A 22,718-nucleotide genomic window follows, 5' to 3' on the forward strand; every position below is an offset into this window, starting at 1 on the left:
ATCAAGTAATGAGAGTCACATGATTGTGTATGGGGTCATGCATACAAGGGCTATAGCTAGGACAGGACTTGCGATTACAGTTGTTAAGCAGCTAAGAGGAACTTTCCCTAAAATATAGCACAGTTCCACCCCACTCCCCCAGCATCCTCCACAACCCAGCATCATCCACCAGGATCAGCTGTGGCACTTTATACAGTGATGAAATAGGGGAGAAGTGCTCATACCACCACCGTGACAGAAAAGAAGTGCTGCTAGCAAAAGTCAGTTCTAGGTGGGTTTTGCTCAATGTATGGGACACACAACTTCATTCTCATTTAAAGGGGAAAACAGCAATCTATCACAAATCTCATATTAAAAAGATAACAATACTGGATTTCAATTTGTGTGGCCATAGTTTAGTCTGATTGGAAAGAATTTATCAAAAAGAGAGAAAAAAAAGAGACTGATAAGGTGTTATTCTTGAAAATAATGAATACATTAATTAACTTGCTTTCACTATTTGCTAGAATGTATTTTCTCATATTGTACAATCTCAGTGTTGTCTTTTATAAGTATTTAGCAATAGAAATATAACTTAATTTCACTGATAACTTGAATCTCCTACATGTATTGTTTTGCTGGTAAATTTAAATTACCAGTGAGAATAGTAGAAATTATGACCTTTGTGAAAGCCATGGGCTATACCTGTCTATTTATATACAAGTTGCCCTGAGGTGTTTAAATGGCTACTGATTAGTTCCCTGTAAATTACATCCTTATAATGTTTATGGTCTGTGAGGAGAGGCAGCTGCCTCTCTGTTTTGAGACCCTGGTATGGGCCCTCATGGGCTTCTCTGCTCTCAGGTAACTTTTGCTTTCCTCCTTTTTTTTTCAAGTTCACAATGTAAAAGTATTTCTAATTGAATTACATTTGTTGCTACTTTGTGTGTGGAAAACGCATGGGTGTAACAGAATAGTGCCTTCTTAGCTCCCCGCTCTACCTCCCCGAAAATTATGAATTTTCTCCATTACGTAAACAGTGCCACCAAGTGACAGGTGAAGGGAATAAAACGTACTTTTTAATGATTCAGTTACACAGGCATTTATAGATTTCATCCATCAATGTCAGAAAGGCAGTGTGGAAAGGAATTCAAGCAAGACTTCCTGAAAATCCCCCCGCCCCTTTTTTTTGTTTTGTTTTTCCTGGAATGGGAGGGAAGGCCGTGTGTACTGATAAGCTAATGCTCAGACAGTCATAAGCCTGTTTTTCTTTAGAATTCAGTGGAAGTGAAAACAAATTAATATTAAAAGAAGAAAAATACCCTCAATACTTTTTTATATATATATATTTATATTTATATTTATATATATATATATATAAAAACACCCCGAGAGAAGGCAACAGGAAGAGCCCCAGGCCGCCCCGCCCGGGCTGCGGGGCCCCGCCGGCCGTGGGCTCGCCACGCGGAACACAGAGAGTCATCGCGGCAGGCCGCGCGGAGCGCACGCTCTGTGCCAAGAGGGCCGCGAGTCTATGGTGCTGGAGGACCGCGTGCCTGTGGCAGGCGTGGCCCCGGCCCGCAGGCGCTGGGCGAGCGACGGTGCCGGTGGCGGAGCGCGGGAGCACCATGCTGGCCGCCCGGTAAGGCTGCTCAGCCCCTGCCCGCGGTGGCGGCGCGGGGGGAGCCGCCGCTCTGCGAGGGACGAGGGGGAGGCAGCGGTTCAGCCCGCGCTGCGCTGCCGGGCGGCGGGGCGGGGGCGGCCCCGGCCGCGGCGGCGGGCTGGGCCGCGGTGTCGGCGCGGGGGTGGCTCTGCGCCCCTCCCCAGGAAACGGCCGCTCTCGGCAGCGGGTCTGGCGCCCGCCGCCAACCCCCGCCCAGCGCCCCCCGGCCCAACGGCCGCCGCCGCGCCCCTCACCCCGGCCGCTGGGCCGCCCCCGCGGCGGGCGTTCCCTCGCAGTGCGGTGCCACAGGTGCCTGTGGCTTACCGGCTTGCTGGCATGAAAGCGTGCCTGTTGCCATTTACACGGCTTGCCTTTTCTTTTTTTCTCTTCTCTCATTCATTTATTTATTTTTTTTGTGTGTGTTGTGGGGCGTTGAGTTGACGCAGTTTGGAGGAAGATAAGAAACACTGAAAGTAGTCGTAGGCTTTCATAGCATTTAATTTCATTTTCTGGCTCTTGGAAAGTGAAAAGATGTTCTAGACGCTGAAATGGGCTGGTTAAATCTCATCAAACCATTGCCTTTTGGATGAATACAACGGAGAATATTGTTTTAGATTCCTCTATAGTAGTACCTGGAACAAAACTTTTCCCTAAAAGATACTGTGAGCCAGTGATTTTCTTTTTTAAAAAATACACTTCTCAAGCGCTAAAAATATCATGACAAACAGGGTGAAGGGTTTTGTGAGTGGGAAGCTGTTAGGAGCAGGGAGATATCCAGGTAGGTATGAGAAGAAGCAAGGCTTGAGAGGCACTCATGCACTCTTACTCACCTTCCCTACTTTGGCCGACAGAGTGTTTCTTCTCTCTCTTTTTCTCACTCTTGTGGGGAGGGAACAACTCCTTTTTTGGAGTCGGTGGGGCTGTGCAACTTTGACAGCACAACTGGCAGGATGTTTGAGAAAGCGTTTTAAACTTTTGTATGTTTGCTTGTGCAGGGAGTATGTATCATCATACATAAATAACAACAAGTTTTAGGATCCTGTTGGAGTGCAGAGTGGGTTAAGCTAAAAGTCTTTAGCTGACTGTGCTAAGAGATGTACTTGGTCCAGAAGCTGTAACAGAAAGGTTTCACAATTATCATTAATGTGATCTCCAGTACATATGAGACTCTCTTAGCTTCTAAGGTGGTTAAGGTGTTTTTTTTCTTTAACTGTCTTAAGTAATCCTGATATAGCTGCAGGCAGAGGCAGCTTGTATGTACATGATACATATATATAAATATGTTCCTAAGGGAGATGTACATGCAGATATGTATATGACCCTGTTTTTACACTGGTGCCTGGGGACATGTCTTTTTTTCCTTTTTTCTTTTTTTTTTCTTCAGAGAAACTCCAGCCTTGATCACAGAAAATTAAGGGGCAGGCAACCATGTTACTTCTTAGGATAATGCTGTAAACTGTCAAGAGGGGTTTTACTATTGCAGACCTCCTATTATTTATTGTTATTTATGTTACCACAGTTTTGTTTGCCTGGAGGATCCTTACTGGCTGCTAGCTGGTTTAACACTTACTGAATTGCTGGGCAGATTACATTCTCTGAAGGGTTTCATGGTTACTGCTTTTTGCTGAGCAAGTAAGCAGATTATGTCCTGCACTTTATGCTAGCTCTGAGTTGGAGCAGTGCAGAACCATGGAGAAGAATATGGTTAACTCAGTGGGGAAGCCATGGGGGCCTTCTGATATCCTTTCTAGAGTATTCCACATTCCACCTCCACCTATGGCAGCCAAATGTGTGTGTGTGTTTACATTTACAGTCATGGATAACTTGCACACAGATCCTGTCTATGCTAAGACATCTACAGTGTAAAAGCTGGTGTTCAGTCTAAGCTGTTGTCCCAGGACATCTGAAGAGTCAGTGAAGAGCACAGTCACTTCCAATGAATCACTCTTCCCTCCTGTTTTAGGTTAGGGATGGATACCTGTTGGAATTCCAACTGGCTTAAGCTGTTGGTTTGCTTCTGATTCTAAAAGTCAGCCTAAAATAAAGAACGAGAGTTCTGAATCATTAAAAGTAAATCTGAATTTGTTTGCATGGTAGTGGTTTTAATGACACTAAATCATTCCACTGTGTCTGTAGATTGTGCACCATGAAGAAACTTTCTTCTGTCCTGGCTAGGACACTCGTTTCTGGGACCAGTGGCTCCTTGTCACTTCCTGACATGTCTGAAGGTAAAGTAAATGGCTGTGTTTTGGAAGATTTGTAAGTGTTGCTGAGGAGCTTACTGCTTCAGATAGTAGCCTTTGATATGTTAATATGGTTTGGCTACATTGCAAAATGGCCATACCCTTGACTGTTAGCTCATAGTATGAATATTTTGGACATAGAAGAAAATAATTTCTTGTGTTCTGAGATCAATGGCAATGAATATGCATACATTACAAAAATTACAGATTTAGGGACTAGTCTGGATCTTTAGCCTTGGAATGGAACCACTTTTCTGGAGGAAAAATTTTATCTTAAGGAGGCTCTGGATGAAAAGTATATATAGTACAGGCAGGTACTAAGGAGATTGGAGACTACAGTCAAGAGATGGAGGAACTGAGTGCGGATGAAGTCTTACAGAACTGTGGTATTTTAATGTTTCAATATTGTTTCATAAACACAGAAGAATCTTTTAATTAGATGAATATCACTGCCATGTGAAAATGTGCTTGTCAATCATATCTTATGCTGAAATACTGTTTTAATGCTCTAATAATAATAAATCATAGTATTCCAGTTTCAAAAGCTTGTTAAAAAGTTTTCTGGCATTCTTAACCTGTGCATTGAGAAAAGGAGAGGAGGAAAATGGCCAGAATTAGACACTAATTCCTTCTCCAAGTTCTGCTTGTTTCTGGTGTCAGCTTTTCCCTTTTTTTTTGCTCTAAATATAAGCCCCAAGTAATCCAATAAAAGAGAAAATGAGGCTTATTGGCTGTTAGAGTTTTTTTCATTATTGTTAACAAATAGTAATTTGGGAGTTAAAGGAGAGGAACAAGTATACAGAACACTGCTTAATTGCAAATACTACCCAGCTTTTTTTTTTTTATTTGGACATTTTATAATGATACTACCTGAAAGGACGGTAAAAATACTTCAATAAGTCATGAAGCCATCCTGGCCTTAACTGTGGTTTGTTGCTTAAGAATATTAGTATTCTGTGGGCTATAATAACTTTAAATATTTGAAATTTTGTTACAAAATTGTAAAATTAGTAAAAATGCTATATAAACTTTTGAAGATACATGAACAAGCTCTTCTTCTTTTCATTTGCTAAATATATTTTAATAAAACACCAAATACTGAGTAGCTTTTCACACCCTTCTTTTTAACTTTGGGTCCCAGCTGTGAAGTGCTCACTTCCATAGTTTTAAAGAGACACTATGCAGGACTTCAGTATTTTCCTTTGAAATAACTCTCATCCTGCTTCCTGAAAAATGCTCCCAATTGTTCTTTCCTCCCAGCTCAATCCGGATGTTTCCATTGGTGTCTGAGGTATTAGGATTACTCATAGAGTTAAGTGTTTGCAGCTCTAGTTTCAGAGATCTTGTCATTAATACGTGTGTTGAGAACCAATATTAATAGTTTACTGATAGTAAAAGGTAGCACAGTGTTTGAGGAGTGAGTTGGAATTACAGTGGAGGCAGGTAGTACTCAAGGCCGCTAGACGGATGAACAGGAAAGCTGCCTTCGATCAGATGTGAAGGAAGGAGCTAATTCAGTTGAAATCACAAAGACACTGGCTCAGCCTTGGAAATAAGCAAGGACAAGTCGCTTACAGTTGCTTACTAAAATTAAGGTACATGTACTCAAGTGGAATTTAAGGAAGTAAAATTATCAGATTAATAGATTACTCTTTAATAAAGGTAATTTGCTTGCTTTCTTTTACAGTGGTGGTGTTAATCTAACATGTGCTTTCTACTCCACAGGACATTTACCCATTCATGTGAATAATGGTGTGTTGTGGTAATCTGTATATATTTTAATACTTGCTATAGCACCAAACTTATCTTGCTACTCTTTTGCCTTACTTTAGCATCCATGAAAAATGAAATCCTGTTGTTCTTCTCTGTTAACTTGCTTAAAGCCTCTTTGTCTCCATTAAAGTTGTTAGTCATGACAAGTGAATGGTCTGGTCTTATTTGTAGAGCTACTGTTTTACTAGATTTAAGTCAACACATTGTTTTCTTGATGATGTGCTGGGTAACTCATTTCTTATAGGCTGTGGGATAAAAAATCTCTTGCATACCAACTCCTGCAGTATTTAGCTTCACTGCAGACATTTGAATAAAAGGACTTGTTATTCAGAAGCAGTGGATATCTGTAGCTGTCACTGAAGTCTGGACCAAACTCTGTACAAAAACAGCCGGTAAAATACATATTAGTGGTCAACCTGAACCTGGCCACAGCCTGGAGAGGCATCAGCACAAGGGGATATGGGTGTCTCGTTGAAGGATGCAGTAAGCTTGTCCAGCTGTGTTCATGTCCTTTGTTATTGCACAGAATAGATCAAATAAATGCAGGTCCTATTGCTCTGACATTAATGTTCCAGGATTCTGTAAAACATTACTACATGATACGGGTGAATGAGTGAACTACATTTTATGTAGTTATGTTTCGTACATCTAAGACATTTACCAGTTGTAAGAAAAGAGAAAGAGTTTATGATTACTTAATAAAGCTTAATTACTTAATATTTTGCTATAAAAATAATGTAGAAAAGCAATATCCTTTTCCTGGGGAAAAAAAGTACATATTTTTGAGTCTGTGCCCATAATGGACTAGTCCAGTAAAATGGACTAGATTTAGTTTGGCAACATCTTAAAAACACTTTTACATTCAGTCCTTTTGTTGTTAAAAGGAAGTTTACACAGTCTCAGTCTGGCAAACGTTTACTTGTATGCGCTGTATTTAGATGTTTGCAGGTTTGGACCTAAAGCTTTTTAGAGCTTTTTACTTCTTTAAAACTGAAAAGGAAGATGAACTTAGTTTAAACCAAGACAGAGACACTGACTCTGAAAGTGCTGTTTATCCTCCCTATCCCAGCACAGTTTGCACACTACTGGAAAACTGAAGTTTTATGTTTTTGAAGCTGTAACAGTGTTTCTGCTGACACTGTATTTTTTCAAGTGCATGCTGTGGCAACTTCACAACTGGAGTATGCGTAACAGGAAAGTAGTTACCCATTATGTAAGCAAATTAGCTGCTGCTTAAAAACCCAATTAGAGCCTCATTCCAAAAAATCAACTGTTCAATTTTCAATCAGTTTCTTTCACTGATAGTATCTTGTTCTTAGAATTAGTAAAGGAACTCTTCCTATTTCAAAACATGTTTTCAGCCTAATTTTCTTAAGAAATTAGGCCTCAGTAGTCAGCTTTTGTCTTTGTCTATCTGCCTATCTCCTTATCACTCTGTTCTTCCAGAATCTTTTGTTGCCTGACTTAAGCCAAAGTAGATGAGCACAAATCACAGAGACTTGTGTTTGCACAAGCTCTGTGAAAATTTGCATCTGAATTAGAAGTTCATTGGGATGCCCGAATTAGTGTTGCAGTTCAGCAGCTGACCACTGTGTTTGATGGCAGTTGGCAGGTAACAGGGATCAGTGTACTAGCTGGCGGTCAGCCTTGTGTAGCTCTGAATTGGCCACAGCTCGCACTGGTGCTCGACTAGAGGATGGGCAAACCAGAAGTAGACTAGGATTGTACAGACAGGGCTGAGGGTACTGGGGAAAGGGAGAAGAAAGGGGAGCTTAGGCATATTGCAGCCATGGAGGTGTGGAGGGCTTGGGCAGGAAACGAGCAGCAACTGAAGTGACTCTGCTAGGGGACAGAGTGGATCTGGCTGAGAGATGGTACCTGTTTTTAATCCATAGGAAGTCGGGCTTTGTTAACTCCAGTGCTCCCAGGACAGCTTGCTGACCACAGGAAATACTCTGACCTGGCATTTAGTTTGGAGTTGGCAAAGCCTGATGGTATCTAATAACCTAAACATATAAAGGATCAGCTGATGGGTCACCAGCAGTCCCCCCCAATGTGTCATTGCAGCTCTTCCTTGATGTGTCCCTAACTATTTTCCCCTAATATTTGAGCCCTCTCCATAAAAATTTTGGTAATTAAGCCCCTCTCCATAAAAATCTTTGTAATTAAGCAAGGTATCCATTTCTCAACTTTCTTCTGGTTTGAATTTAAGAGTTTATTGTTACTGCCTGTTTTCAGATATTTGCAAATGTCGTATGTTCAGCAGCCTAATAGTGATGGAGTAGTCTAATAGACTTGACTAGATCTTAGCATGCTTAATAGCCCCATCCATGGAAAGAGTCAAATAATTGCTTCTGCAGGTTCTTGAAATTTAAGAAAACCTTGTGCAGGGTTAGTATTAATTGTGACAGTGCAAAACAGTGCTGGAAGCAACTGTACAGATCTGCCTGAACACTGTGGTGTCTGATGCTGCTAAAAATTTATTTCCTGTGTGAAGGCATATGAAACCATGCTGGCAAAAGCCGGACTACTGACATTACCTGCCTTTCATGGGTAGGACTAATTAAGAAGTGCTCTTAGTATTCCCTGTCTCCTAGCTGCAATATTCCCTTTTATGTTCTTTTAATGACTTTATGATCTGTGTTATCTCCACAGTGTGTGTTTAGCCTGAAATATTTTCACATCAAACTTCCTCAATCTGATCTTGATCTGTTGTCTTTTTTTAGCTGTTAATGAGCATTTGATCGCATTAACAAACACTCTAAATGCATTCTTTGTTGATCTTGGCTGCACACAGTAAGCTACAGAACCATGTTACTCAACCCATTATTGTGATATGCCTACTAACAAAATTAATGAATTTGGCCAAACTTTTGTTTTCAAGCCACGATTTGCACGACTGCTTAATTTTCCTGTTCTGGGATGAGGATTGTGTTTCTTTGCACCAAGCAATCTCACATTTATCATTTGCAGAACTAAGCTTTATTTGCTTTGATTTTTTTGTTTCAGTGCGAAGCAGATTGAGGGATATAGTGGGAGCATCTACCAACTGGAGGTACAGTGTACATTAAATGTATTCCACTTTGTTTGTGAAACCCAGAGGGAGCTCAAGGTTGTGGTAGTGGAGATTTGATAATGTTTACTGTCTAGCTTGAGGAAAAAAAAGCATCTGGCCAACGCTAAAAAATGATGCAAACCAAAGGTTTTTGAATTTTTACTGTACCACAGATTTCTGAGATTTCTCTAGCAGAAGTTTTATCTATAACACTGAAGAAATGAAGTGTATATTTTTGATTCTTAGAAGACTATGTTAGCTTTGAAATTGATGGAAGTTTAAGAGCCATAGAGCCCAACCAAAAATGTTACACTGCAGTCATCTCTTGGTTTATCTCTTGGGGGGTTATCAGTGTGGTGGATTTATCCTGCCCTGGATTCAGAGGCAATGGGACTGGGTCTGCGTGAAGCAGGCTGCATTATGAATGGCTTGGCAGCACCCATGTGCCTTTGTAAAATGCTCAGCTTTGGGTCTGTTCTCTAGTCAAGAGTATCTAAGGCATTTATTTTCTTCGCTGTAACCTAATTGTGGCCTAATTTACATATAACTTATATCATCCGTGTTTTGGGTTATTTTACTTCTCCTCCAGTATGTTGGATAAGTCAGAGCTGACTATAGTCCTCTGGCTGTAAACAGTTCTGAGTCAGTATAAAGTCGGTGGAAATCATATATTACAAATTGATTGGTTCCATAGCTATTATGTTGACTGTTGATATTCTTATGACTGTCTTTGCTGAGCTATTATTTCACACTTTGTGCACTGATAGGAAATGAGGAGAGGTATCTGCATGCCTGGATTGTGTGTCTAATGTGTCCTGGCCTATCTATCTATGTCTATCTGAACAGTAGGATAGTTATGCTGAAGGAAATGCCTGAACCTGGGAAGCTGATTTTTGCCTAGTGAGGAAGAGTGAGAGGCCTTGAAATTTTCAATAGGTCAGCTGAAAAGCACTCTAAAGTTGATTTTTAAAAAAAGCTTTTCCAGCAGCCAAGAATGGCTGGGGGGAACCATGCTATGTGGGAATAGCATCTGAAGATATGAAACTCATAGAAGGCTCTGGAACATGCTTTCCAGAGCAGTGTTTTCCTTAGATAGGTATATCCCTTGTGCTGTGTAAAATGCAGAATAATTGTGTTGGAAGTTGTTTGCAGAGTACTGTATGCCTCAACTGCCGTGAAGAAGTAAAGCTGGGGAGCCCATAGCTGGGCATGCTTGAGAATGACAAGCTTGATCTGTGGGGAAGTTGGAAGAGATCAGTCATGTGGATGTTGAGATCCAACTTGTAATGGGACGTTCTGTCACTTGAATTGACAAAGAATTGATACACACAGACAGACCAGCTAGTGTTTTAGTGAGTTTAGACCACAGAATGACTAAGAGGACCCAACAGAACAGTTTGATAGGGGTCTGGAAATGGGAACTAGATGTGGGCTGTGAAGGCCTGATTCATAGACATCTGAACTACTGTGAAGAATAAGAAAGATACAGGTTGAAGGAACACCTGGGACTGTTAAGTTTGCTAAAGTTAAATTTTGATTTATGATTTCTCTTAAAAGGCATTTTGCATTAAAACGAGTGATTTTTCTTGTGCATTCTCTGTTTCTGTACTGACTTGGTTAAGAATTAATCCATTCCCCTTTACGAATATAGCACAATGATTCTTACTATGGATATGAGATATTTCTAAGTAAAGCTATTGGATCTAGGTTATGGAGTAGTTTGGCCTGTGTTGAAATCATTAAAATAACACCCATAGAAGTCTGCGTAAGAAGACCTGTACTTTTTTGCAAGTACAATTTGATGACAGATTCATATGATGATTTACACTATAAAAGCATTGCAGTGTTGGAAAGTATTTATCTGTTGAGAAATGTAACTGCCTTGAGCCCAGTATTTCTATGTATTAAAGAGTGCGTTCTGAAGCTGAGGTAAAGCGCAGCTCTGCTGTTTACCTCAGAGGGACCAGGATGGCACTAGTGAAAACAGAAAGTAGTTGGATTTTTATTTATTTTTTTTTAGACAAAATTTTGATTTAATTTCTGACTAATTTCTCTTAAACCTTTTGTTGAAAGGCCTTAAAAACAAATCTTCAAGAAAGCATAGAGGTGCATCACCTTTGACTGCATTTTTTTCCTTAGTCATCTAGTATATTCCACATCTATACACTGTCTCACCTTCAAAAAAATTCCTCTGGAGTAGGAAGCTATTATTTCATCTTCTCTGAACTCTGCAATATAATGTATTCACGTTGCTCAGGTAATATTTTTTAAATAATAATATATTCTTGAAATTTTCTGCTAAACCTCTGTGTTCTTTAATTATGGATTATTCATATTTGTCTCAAATTATTGAACAGAAAAGGGGAGTATAAATACGTGGAAGTGTGACTCCTTTGTATGTCTCCTCTGCTGAAATAAAACCCAAGCAAAAAAAAAAAAAGATCTTTGTCTTAAAATATGGCTAATATCAAGAATGCATCCAAAATAAAGACTTTAAGACAAATTTCCTTTTTGATGAAAAGTTTCTTTTCTGTTATTTTCTTATAGATCGTTTTTTAAGTGGCTCTGTTAAACACAGTGGCACATAAATCACAGTAATGTGGCATCCACTAGTGAATGAATGGTACATATCCATTACAAATTTAAAATTAAGTTTGGTTACTTAGTGTTTAATGCCTTCTCTTGCTCTATGAAATTAGTTGATCATCTTGTGTACTCTCTTGCTTTATACCTGAACTCTTGCATGTGTAACCCTCAGATTATTAATGCTTTGTTGTTGATTCTGGGGATGTTATCAATATTTGCTTTCTTCAGTCAGGTTGCACTTTTCATAGAATCATAGAGTTGGTAAGGTTGGAAGGGACCTCTGGAGATCATCTAGTCCAGCCCTCAAACAAGTGGCTCATATGGGGATTGAACCTACAGCCTTGGCATTATTAGCACCACACTCTAACCAGCTGAGCTAAACCTAACCCCAGGGGGGAAGTTTCAAGGAACAGGTAGAAGAATAGCAGGCAGCATTGTTACATGGCATAAATATCTGTGCAGGGAACCAAGCTGGTGGAGTGCAAAGAAGTGAGGATAAGTTGGCCCTCCCTTCCTTGTTCAAACTGCAACCCCTCCAGACTTGGTAATGCTAAAAAAAGCACCCCTGAAAGGGTAGAGTTGCCTTTCCTGTATATTTACTTTCCATAGCTGCATAGGAGTAAGAGGGCTGGGCAGAAAGAGAGGAAAATAGGAAGGTTCATTTTCTCTTTCTCTTAGCTTTAGTCAACTGTAGACTGTATGAACTGATACTGTAAAGGGAAAATTCATCTGCAGGTGATGGCAAGTTTTAGCAGACAAGATATCTCTGTGGTCAGTACTAGTCAATATTATTTGTCTCCTTTGTTACTTGGGAGAGTTTGTAAGCTGGAAATTAGACTTAAAAAATTGGCAAGAAGAGTTAGGATATAGAAGCTACAGAATATATGAATGTGCACAAAAATCTGTAGGTTAAATTGTATGTAATTAAAATTCTTAAACTATTTTGTGTTCTAGGGAAAACATTTTGCTATCATTCAGGATTGGATAAATTTTGCTCATTTCTTTAGTGCAAAGTATGTGCTTACCAGTCATACAATAAAACTTTTATTAAAAACTTCTCTGCAAAGTCTTGCATAACATGTCTCATTATGTACTTTTTACTTTCTTTTCAAGACACACTTGTTGTGTCTTGCTATTTTTATATCTTCCTTTCACTGTAGTAATCTTCACTGTGGTATCTTCAGGTAGGATTTCAGTTCTGTTGTCATACCTCAAATGGTGTTTTTTTTTTCTCTTAATAGGGATCATGTGCAAGCAATGCAAGAAAGAAAAGCTCTTCATACTTTACTGGCAACACGTCAGGAAGATCTGCCTCCTAGGAGAATGAAAGATAGCTACTTGGAAGTTATCCTACCGTTAGGAAGTCAGCCTGAAATAAGAGAAAAGTATCTGAATGTGCACAACAGTGTCAGGTAATAAAGCAAGTATGTTATATATACAGAAAAGTGTTAACTTTTATGTATTATCATGGTAGGTATTAAATATCAGAAAACCATATCTTACAGGTTTGGAAGAATTCTTGAAGATCTTGACAGTTTAGGAGGTAAGTATTTGTCTCATGAAATGAATACATTAATAATGCAGACAAATTGAGTTTGAGTAGTGTTTTTGGGGTGTTATGACAATTCTTCAGAGAGAGGATCACATCCAAGTGCTATCTTTAAGGAGGGAGGGGAAGATATTGGTGCTGAAAGAAAAGGAAGGATGAGAAGAATTATCAGAAGCAAAATGGCTCCTTATATCTTCAGCTTATTGCCTCTGTCCAGTTTTGTGAAGGAGTAGCTAGAAGAATAGTTTATTGAGAAATCCACTTAGACTTTGAGTCTGTATTGAGTTCTGAGTCAGAGAAAATTGCATGGAGAGCTGTTTCAAATTAAATCAGATGATTTTACTCTTTAAAAAAAAACAGCTGATAGTGAGGGGAAAGTTATTTATTTTAATATTCCATTTGGAGGAGAAGTAAGAGTATAGTGTGGAGAGAATGTATCCATTGTGATCAAATAAAAGCCACCTGGTATAGATTCTTGAGTTCTGTTTTGGAATTTGTGCTAAGGGTAGAAGTAGAAACTACTCTGTTGTTTCATGAGTTAGCTTTCTTAATCCTTTTCTCTGTGGTTCATTTATTCATGATATTTAAAAGTTCAAGATCTTTGTCTTTTATTTTCCAGCTAAGTTAAGTGCTAGGTTGTTAATATAACCTGGAGATGTTTTTCTCCTAAAATGTCACAAGATGATTTCTGTTTTGATAAAAGTTCTGTATCTGATTGGGAGCATTTTGGTCGAGGTTTTTGACAAAAAAAATAAATGCTTATTAAGGGAAGCTGTGGATGGAAAATGCATATCGTTTTCTTTGACAGAAAAGAAAGACCTTTCAGAAGTTTGGATAGCCGAAATTGAGGAGGGCAGAGAAACAAGTGAATGCATGTCACCTATGTCATCAGGGATAGACAAAGTAGCTAGGTTACTTGTATTTCTTCCTGGGGTGTGAAAGATACTGCCTTTCAGTTCCCATCCTGAGTTAGGAAAGGAGTCTTGAAACTATTGGATGCCCTCTGTTGGTAAATGATGAGCCTGTTCTTCTTTCTCTGCCTTGCTTATCTTCCCTGTAGATCTGTGAAGATCTTAGATTTTTCCTAATATAGCACGGAATGTCTTTGTTTTTGTTTTTAATCATATTTAACTTCAGTCAGTTCTTCTGGGAATGTATCAGTTTGAATTAATCCTAACTGTGATCTTGACAGACGTTCTACATCAAGATGTGATTGACTTCTAATTACTTGTCCATGGTTATAGAAGTCTGATAAATCCAACTCTGACTCTTACTAAACTGAACTGATGTGTATAACCATTTTTAGAGTGGTGACTTTAGCAATTGGAGGGAAAAAGTATCTCACATTTTTTTTGATGGATCTCTCTCCTTTCTTCAAACAAATACTTTTGATTACAGAAATCTGTATCAAGTGAAAATCACATGAATAGCAGACAGTATCTTTGCAGCAAAGTACTTTAAGGAGTTTGTTTACTTGGATGTACTCTTGTGAGCAGAGCTAGTTAATTTAAATAGTGGTTTGGCTAGTAGTAATTATAGTGTGATAAATACCTGACTATGCTTTCATGTGTTAAGACACATCTTACCTAATCTACTCCTCTTTAAAGGAATCAGTACTTGAAAATAAGTCCTCAGATACCATGTATCTTTGGACAACTTGAATAAAATCAGAGTAGGAGGTAGGAAGGGAGTGAAGGAGCTGAGACGAGTGGGCTACAGGGATAAAGGGAAGAGATAATACGGGATAGGGAGTAAAGGAGCAATGGGTTGAGGTAAGGTGCTAAGCTCAATTTTCCTTTGTAGTAAGTAAATATGTATATAGCCTAGACAGCTGCTGAGTAACAGTTTTCTTTATAGCAATCCCATGAGTTACACACATGCAAATATGGAATTCATCTGCATCCCTACAGGCCATTGTTTGAGATTGTGTTTTGCAGGTAGCTCTCGTGTTTCACAGAGATGGCTTTGATAACACTTTACTGAAATATTGGTAAAATGTAGGAGAACTAAAGGCTGACTCCATTTTTCATCTCTCCACAGTTCTCATTTGCTACACTCACACAAAGCAGGAAGCGCAGCCAAGGTCTCCCTTATCAATAGTTACAGCCCTGGTGGATAAAATCAGTAAGTGACAATCTGATTGGTAGAAATGATTTCATCTGTTGGCCTGAACCTTCTGGTCTTTCCACAGCTACTGCTTTTGCATGATTCTTAATGAGGATTTCTTCTTCTCTCTCCTGTTTAGTTCTTAGTTCACTTTATGTTGTTTTGGCTTATAAGTGCTGTCTTTTTTTTTTTTTCTTTCTTTTTTTTTTTTTTTTTTTTTTTCCTTTGGATGGGGGTGAGGAGGGAAGAGGGCTTTGTAGGTGCTTTTGTGGCATTTCAGATTTCCCTTCCCTTTAAAATGAGTTTTTATACTACATGTACTTCTGTGTTCGGTGTTGTATTAGCAAATGAGTGTCTCTTGTGATGGAGTTGGGCCTTGCTTATGTCACGTGTTCCGCTGAGCATTTCTATGGGTCTGCCATCCATCTACCACCTGTTGGCCTACTTCTTCCTCCTGTTCTAGCATGTGGTCCCTTGCAATGACTGGCTTTTTCTGGGTTGTCTTTGTGCGTGTTGTCACATTGAGAAAACAAAGAAGCCTTAGATCACTCACAGTTAATACAGAAAGACTTGATTCTCTATCTGCAGTAACCTCTAATGTTTGTCTTTTAGATTTGTGCAAAAAGATCATATATCCAGACTGTGACATCAAATTCACTGGCAATGTTTCCTGGGTTGGGAGGACTTCAATGGAAGTGAAGATGCACATGCTGCAGGTTAGTTCCTATGACTTCTCCCCATCTTATGACAGTTGTGCTTTACATTCTAAAGTGCTTCAGAAAGGATTCTGAATAATGATGTTAGCATTTCTAAATTAAATTTTCTAGGATAACTGTCTTGAATAGCTTGAAATAGCTCTAGTGTTTCAAGACCAAAGTGAATGCTGACATTCTAGGATCAGCAGAATCCTTTGTTGCTAATTTTTCTGTCATTTATTTAGAGTAATGCAGATACACTATAGATGCTTAATTGTTTATACTGTATTACTTAATGTATACTTACTTAAGTAAGTTTACTTAATTACTTAAGTATTACTGGCTACAATTCAGATAAACACTCAGCTAATTATTTTATGATTCAGTGTGTCTCCTTGAGTGAAGTCTCTGATGTAGAAGGTAAGGTTATACCTTTGTTGTCTGAACTCCTCCCAGTGCAGGCATTAGTGGCAATTTGCTGTTAACAACAGATAGTTGTTGTGGTGTTTCTCAGAATAAAGGTCAAGTGGATAATTTTAGAAAATGAGTATGATGATTTTTCTAGCTGAAACTAGTAATTAATTAGTATTCCTATGTTTAATTTTTACATTGCAGAATTCCAGAAACTAGTGTGTTAAGTTTTGTTCTTTCCTTGCCTTGGATCTATTTTGAGGGAGCTCAGAGGGATGACAATGAGCAAGTGAACAGGTTTACACTGTGATTGCATGTTTGATGTCCACTGGATAGTTTACTAAGCACTAATACAGTTTTAGAGTTTAAGAATATCATTGTTTCTTGTCTCTCTTAGCTACATGATGGTGACTACAGCCCTGTGTTAGATGCAACCTTTGTCATGGTAGCCCGGGATCCTGAAAACAAACGGTAATTTTGTAGAACAGAGAAATACTCTTCCAACTCCTGCTATAGTGAAAATGGCAAATGTGGTAGCTTGCTATGTACATAGAGAAACTTTATAGCATCAGTTACAGATAAACGACACGCTTGATGTTTTCTCTTGGCCAAATGTCCCTCTAATTTCTTGTTACTTTTCTGGGGCAAGCTTCAGAGAATTGCATTCAGCAATTAAATGACACAAGGAGTTGCTGTTAGTCTTAGGATTTGGCCCTTTTCTTTGTTAGATTTATCCCTGTGCTTGAATGACTGGCCTGATGAACATGGAATTGGAGGAGTTAGCTAGAAACACACCTCAGTCTGTGGTACTGTTTAGAATTAATTGGATTCCTGTCCTAAGGAACAGAAAGATTGAACCCGAATGGTCCAGTAATCTTTGAGTAAAAAATGCCTTTAATTCTTTAATAGAAAATAGTAAGTGTTGTCAGAATGATCTTGTCAGCCTGAAACTTGCTATGTAAATAATATGTGATTGGTAAGTATTTTCACAGAATTATAAGAAAGAATTACCTTATTTTTCTCATTTCACTCTGTCTTTAACACCTAGTCATTAAAGAAACAAGCTGCTTAGTTTCAGTTTTGGTTTGCATGATTCCAGCACTGTTAAAAATCAGCTGTTTTTCTTACCTGCCTGCAGATAGCTTGCAAAAGTCATAGACCATTTTCTGTTTCTAGCTAATGTAAATAATTGTTTGTATTTAATGAAGAGGGGTCTGTTTAATGAAGGAGTTTTGGCTTGACATAATTATTCTGATAATAATAAAAGCAGTTATTAGTTTGGTTTCCTTCAGATTAATGAGATATTTTTACGTCTTGTTAACACTGTATTCATGCACAATATTATTTAAAAGAAATTTACCTTTCTTATACCCATTTTGAGGAGGCAGACTTGTTTTGCAAAAAAAATAATACCAAATTGATCAAATTACATGCTAGCAGACTGACTAATGCAGCAAAACAAAGGATGGTAACTCCAAGCAACTCTCCAATGCAATGTTCTCATACTTTACAAATGGGCAGCTGAGGGCATGTCTGTATGGAGGTGTATCATAGATACAGACTTTGCTGCCTTTTCTCCAAGTCAGATGGATGAAAGCCAGCTGCATTTTGAAAGACTAGAGGTCTTGAAGGGTATTAGGTAGAGGCATTGCAGAGAGGTACCAGATAAATTAGATTGCATACAGCACCACAAAAATGTGGGCGTATGGCTTTGAGCCATAGCAGTTGTGCATCCCAGCAGTTTAGGGCATGGGCAGAAGAGCTGATGCTGATATGTCCTGAGCTGTGGAGAGGGAATATGAGTCATGTGATGGAGCAGGAGCCAGTGGGTCTCAAACATTCCCCAACCAGAGTTCTAGCAAAGCAGGAGAGAGAGCAGGCTGTTCCCAGCAAACAGTGTCTCAGCATGCTTCTTGTCAGTGACCCGAGTAAAGGTTCTAGGCTGGATCTGCTCAGCAGATTTACATGTTTGTGTGTGTATCTATAAACATATGCAAGTTTATATACTCTCAAACATATACATGTACATATACACATACAAATGTGCAAATCTGCTGAGCATATATATATATATATTGTTCTGAGCATGCCTATGAATGATTAAAATACAAAAATAATATGTGGAAATTATGAGGAAGAAGGGCTTTTGAAAATAAGCAGTTGCCTTGCAAACAGAAAGAATCAAATTTTATGTAATTATACTGGAGTGGATTTATTTGTGCAATAATACAAACATATGAATTGGGACTCCAGGCAGCCTCTTCCTGTCATCTTCTTTGATAAGTGTTACATGTGGTAAACAGGTTTTGGCTGTTGATAAGGCTGTATAGGGAATGTATAGATTGTAAAAACACTTGCTACTTAAAGCACTGTGCTCTTTCTATTCCAGAAGGAATTTTGTTTTGCCATTCAAGTTTTGTATATCTATTTTAGACTGTTCTAGATCATCACATCTTCATTTGCTATGTTTCTACATAGCTTTCTGCTTGAGTGATGTTCAGTATAATCTATGGGTACAGTTTTGGCTCTTTAAGAAGCACAGATGTATTGGTTACTCTTAATGATACTAGATAGTGGTTGGATCTCTTACCTAACTTCAGAATTAAAGTTAATATGATACTCATTTGTCAGCAGCCACATTACGAAATAACACATTTATTTCTAAGATATAATCTGAAGTCTGTGTTTTCATCTTGTATGTGTAAGTAAAAATATTATAACATAACATTTATAGGACAAATTCTTGTGAAGTTTGTAACCTAAAAAAATTCCTATCCATAGGCCAGCGTTTGTTAATCCACTAATTCCTGAGAGCCCTGAGGAGGAAGAAATCTTCAAGCAAGGGGAATGTATGTCGTATTTCCTGGCAGTATGAAAATCTGACTCAGCTTCAACCTAGTAGCTGGAAAGTAGACCTCAGAAGTTCTGCTATGAATAGATGCTCCTAATTTGTTTAAAATCAGATTTTTGTTGTGTCTCACATGCCAATAGGGCTAGAGATGGAAGAGAGAGAGTTTAAAACCTTGATGCTACATTCTTGGAAACTCTTTGGCTAAGCTGACAGGCAAGGGCACTTTTGGTGTACTCTGCACCCTATACTTCTGGTTCCAGGGTGCTCATTCCATTTCAGTCCTGACTGCAGCGTGGGATCTCCTGATGTTCTGGTTGATGGATTGGCCCCATGGTGGGCCTGCTGAAGTGTATCACAGCTCCTTCGCTATCTGCATGTCCATGTTTCCTTTGGAAAGGAACTCAGGCATGAGGAAAAAGTGTGTAGTACCAACTTTTTTTTTTTTTTTTTTTTTTTTTTTTCCTAGCTAGAATTTTAAAGCAGGGAGTTAAATTAAACAGAAAAATAAAAGGTTGTGTAAATTGAGCAACAGATCTTCTGAAGTTTTAATCAGTGTGGCCTAGGGTAATGAGTTTTATCATAAATTTGCATTCTTGTACCATTGGAAAACCTACAGATGTTTGTCTGTTCTATAGGGTTTTTTATTTGATATGATTTTTGTACTTTTTGGAGGTATTTAAGTGCCCTATTGGGGGGGTGGATATCACAGTATATATATATAAGGAATTTTTATCACATTAAGGGGGTAATGGTGGACTTCTGTCATATTTTTTCTTTGATACCATCAATTCTAAAAACCAGATTCCTATTTGAGTCCAAGTCTAGCACTGTGGGACTGTGAATCTTACCTTTTAACTTGCGGGAAAATAAAGTGGAAAGAGAGATTGTTCCAGGTTAAAATCCTCAGAGCCAAGTGAAATGGTTTTGTCTTTGAACTCTGATAAGATTTTTTTCTTTTTTTAATGTTTTAGTGAACAAGATGAAGAGGATTGATTTCAGCACTGCTTCCTTACTGAAAATGGCTCCGACAGCAGAAGAAAGAAACGTTGTTCATGACATATTCCTTAATACGCTGGACACAAGGCAAGAAAGGGAGGGGTGGAGGAGAACTGGAGTCTTGTGAGAGGGAAAAGTAACGTGCCTTTTGAGTTGGAGAGCGGAGTGGAAGATGCGTAGACATTTTGTTTTCCCATTTCAGCATTTACATTCTTGAATGCTCTCCTTGAAACACAGATACAAAGTTAAATGTGACATTTATGCCTCTCAAAAGAGGCATAAACATCCAAGAGTGTTAACTGTGCAAGGATGATAAAAGTGACAGCATTAGTACAACGAGCTGAGCAGGCTGCTTGGAATAATCTTCAGAAAGAAAGTTAATGATGTTTAACTGAAGAAGGGAGTGGAACTCTTCTGCAGCTTTGTGACTTGCAACTGTGTAAGAGTTTTCTGCCCTGATATCTAGAAAACTTGTGAGGGAAGGAATTGGCCATGTTTTGACCAGGTAACCTTGCAATGTATTTTAAATATAACACCTGACAACATTGTCTGAGGGAGAATAGTGTTGACATGCTTCTCCAGTTGAAATTTCTGTGAAATCTTCCAGTGCCAGTGGTGGTAGAGCAATGCCTAATGATATTAGCATACTGTTGCATTTGTGGATAATTTATAATTTCTTTAACTTACTAACATTATGTAGTTGATATTTCAAAGCTGTTTACCAAAGTAAGACATGCCCTCCATTAGAATTAGCAAATGTTTTGTTCACACTGTTCTGGGTTTGAAAACCTCAAACTGTGTGCCTGTTTAATGTTGAGTTACTCTGTTATATGTGCTTTTAATTCATATTATAACTTAATAAACATTACAAGGCTTTTCTGGAAAAGTAAGCATGTGCTTTGTGGATGCTGTTTATCTCCCCTTTCATGCAACTGTCATAAGTTGAGACTGTTCACATAAGCTTGAACATTAGCAGAAGTATTTGAAAGATCAGAAGCGCAGGCTATATGATTACAGTAACAAATCCACATACTTCTTTAGATAAGGCTTCAAGGTCTGTTGCAATAGCTTTCAGTGGTAGCATTTTTGTTCTTTTTAGTGCCAGCATTTCCTTTTTGCGCGTTTTTGACTTGTCGAATTCTGCTATTGTGGATTTTTAAGTTTTTGCCTCTTTCATAGGACTGTAAGTTTCCGGAGTCGTGTTTTACCGCCTAATTCTATATGGATGGAAGATGCAAAGCTGAAGAGCCTACAGATTTGCCACCCTCAGGTATTTTGAAGTATATTAATGAATTACAAAAATGGTCATTGAATTAATAATTGTCTTTTAAGACTAGTGAATACTTTATTCTGTTTAGGTTCTTCCATCTTCCTTGTCTATTTAGATTTGAGTTTCTGTTGCCATTTTTGTATTATCTGTATGGATTAACACTGAAAAATAGATTTTTCACTGCTTTCTTTTATTATTAAAGTACTCGTTTTGTGTAAAGAAATTTCTTTGCAAAGTGTTTAAGTTGGGCTTCTTTTTCATGACTGATTTTGAGTTTTGATCTTATATTGTCAAATGAGTTGAATGAGCTCCTATTAAGTGAACTTGTTACAGCCATTTGGCCTTTTGTAGATATTTTTCAGTAGTGCTCTTTTTATATTCAGATGCTGAGTGTTCTGTTAAATTCTGTAGACAAAAGTGTAAATTCCTAGGCAGAATTCAACGCTATTTTGGGAAGAATGTATGTTATATAGCAGTTCGTTTGTGGTGTTTCTGCGTGTAGGAACGGAACATCTTCAACAGGATCTTTGGGGGTTTCCTCATGAGGAAAGCATTTGAACTGGGATGGGCAACTGCTTGCAGCTGTGGGTGAGTTGCAGACTTGCAGTATTTATAATCCAGAACATGAGTTTCTGACATAGGTCAGAAAAACAAGTTAACCAATATAAGCCCAAATAGAAAGGACCTAGATTGAATGTGACAATACACAGCAGTATTTTGCTTAGACAGTGCACCTGTCATTTTTACAGAGATTTGTATCTTCTCCTTAGAGCTTGATTTTTAAACATCACATGTAAAAGTAGAAAATACATCCTTTTTGTTTTGTCTTTCGAAGCTATTGAGATTGACTTCTAAAGATACATTTTCCTTCTAAGTATATGAAATAAACGTTCTAACAGGTACTGCATTTTCTCATTACACACACAAAAGTAATGGCTTCTGAACTTCTAAAAAGTGCTTGTTCTTAGAAAATGTAACTGAGATCATCATTCAGCAAAGATCTGTGTATGACTTTAATGTAAGCATGTGCATAGCCTGATAGAAAGATGAGTGTTTTTCCTCAGTGCTTGGACAACTGTGGCCTAAGCAACAATGGCATGAAGATTGCCTGGCAAGCATTAAGTCATAAGATAGTGATGCCGTAGTGTGTCCTAAAGGAGTGTGTACTTGTATAAGAGAGGTTTCCTCCAGTTATTTTTGTCTAGGGTGATGGCATAATTCTTCAGCAATTCCTGTGGCTTGTATTTGATTGAGACTTACTTTCTAAAAAAAAAAAAAAAAAAACTTTTAAAAGGCTGACAGTGAAGTAGCTTCAGTTTCTGCAAGCACCCTACTTACTCTTGAGAGCAAATTTCTCTTTTTCTTACTCAGGGGTTCCAGACCTTTTATCGTATCTGTTGATGATATTATGTTTCAGAGGCCAGTTGAGGTTGGATCCTTACTACTACTTTCTGCACAGGTAGGAGTTGATTTCTTTTTGAAGAGCAGGAAAACTTACCCTTCATATTATCACTCTTAATCACTAGTAATGGACAGTGCAT

At 38.4% G+C, this 22,718-nt stretch overlaps 1 protein-coding gene across 7 annotated transcripts in view; it reads left to right on the forward strand.

The window, feature by feature from the left end:
* The first annotated feature begins 1,381 nt into the window (after positions 1 to 1,381).
* The window catches only part of ACOT9 (acyl-CoA thioesterase 9), a 32,862-nt gene continuing 11,525 nt past the window's right edge, over positions 1,382 to 22,718 (forward strand). For 3 of the 7 annotated variants that reach the window (XR_009961236.1, XR_009961235.1, XM_062600262.1), the window contains exons 1-14: positions 1,382 to 1,621; positions 3,779 to 3,870; positions 5,611 to 5,637; positions 8,668 to 8,713; positions 12,541 to 12,711; positions 12,805 to 12,842; positions 14,889 to 14,972; positions 15,567 to 15,670; positions 16,458 to 16,531; positions 18,842 to 18,909; positions 19,883 to 19,994; positions 21,087 to 21,177; positions 21,680 to 21,765; positions 22,549 to 22,636. Coding sequence is in view for 5 of the 7 variants with exons in the window: in XM_062600262.1 (XP_062456246.1) it covers positions 1,608 to 1,621; positions 3,779 to 3,870; positions 5,611 to 5,637; positions 8,668 to 8,713; positions 12,541 to 12,711; positions 12,805 to 12,842; positions 14,889 to 14,972; positions 15,567 to 15,670; positions 16,458 to 16,531; positions 18,842 to 18,909; positions 19,883 to 19,994; positions 21,087 to 21,177; positions 21,680 to 21,765; positions 22,549 to 22,636 (1,095 nt within the window). In the remaining 2 variants the exon portion in view is untranslated. Of the gene's footprint in view, positions 1,622 to 3,778; positions 3,871 to 5,610; positions 5,638 to 8,153; positions 8,212 to 8,667; positions 8,714 to 10,885; positions 10,971 to 12,540; positions 12,712 to 12,804; positions 12,843 to 14,888; positions 14,973 to 15,566; positions 15,671 to 16,457; positions 16,532 to 18,841; positions 18,910 to 19,882; positions 19,995 to 21,086; positions 21,178 to 21,679; positions 21,766 to 22,548; positions 22,637 to 22,718 lie in introns of those variants that run through there. The other 4 variants (XM_062600279.1, XM_062600286.1, XM_062600294.1 and 1 more) reach the window with 4 other exon arrangements.

The sequence above is a fragment of the Rhea pennata genome, chromosome 1, assembly GCF_028389875.1.
Source record: "Rhea pennata isolate bPtePen1 chromosome 1, bPtePen1.pri, whole genome shotgun sequence".
Classification (NCBI taxonomy): Eukaryota; Metazoa; Chordata; class Aves; order Rheiformes; family Rheidae; genus Rhea; species Rhea pennata.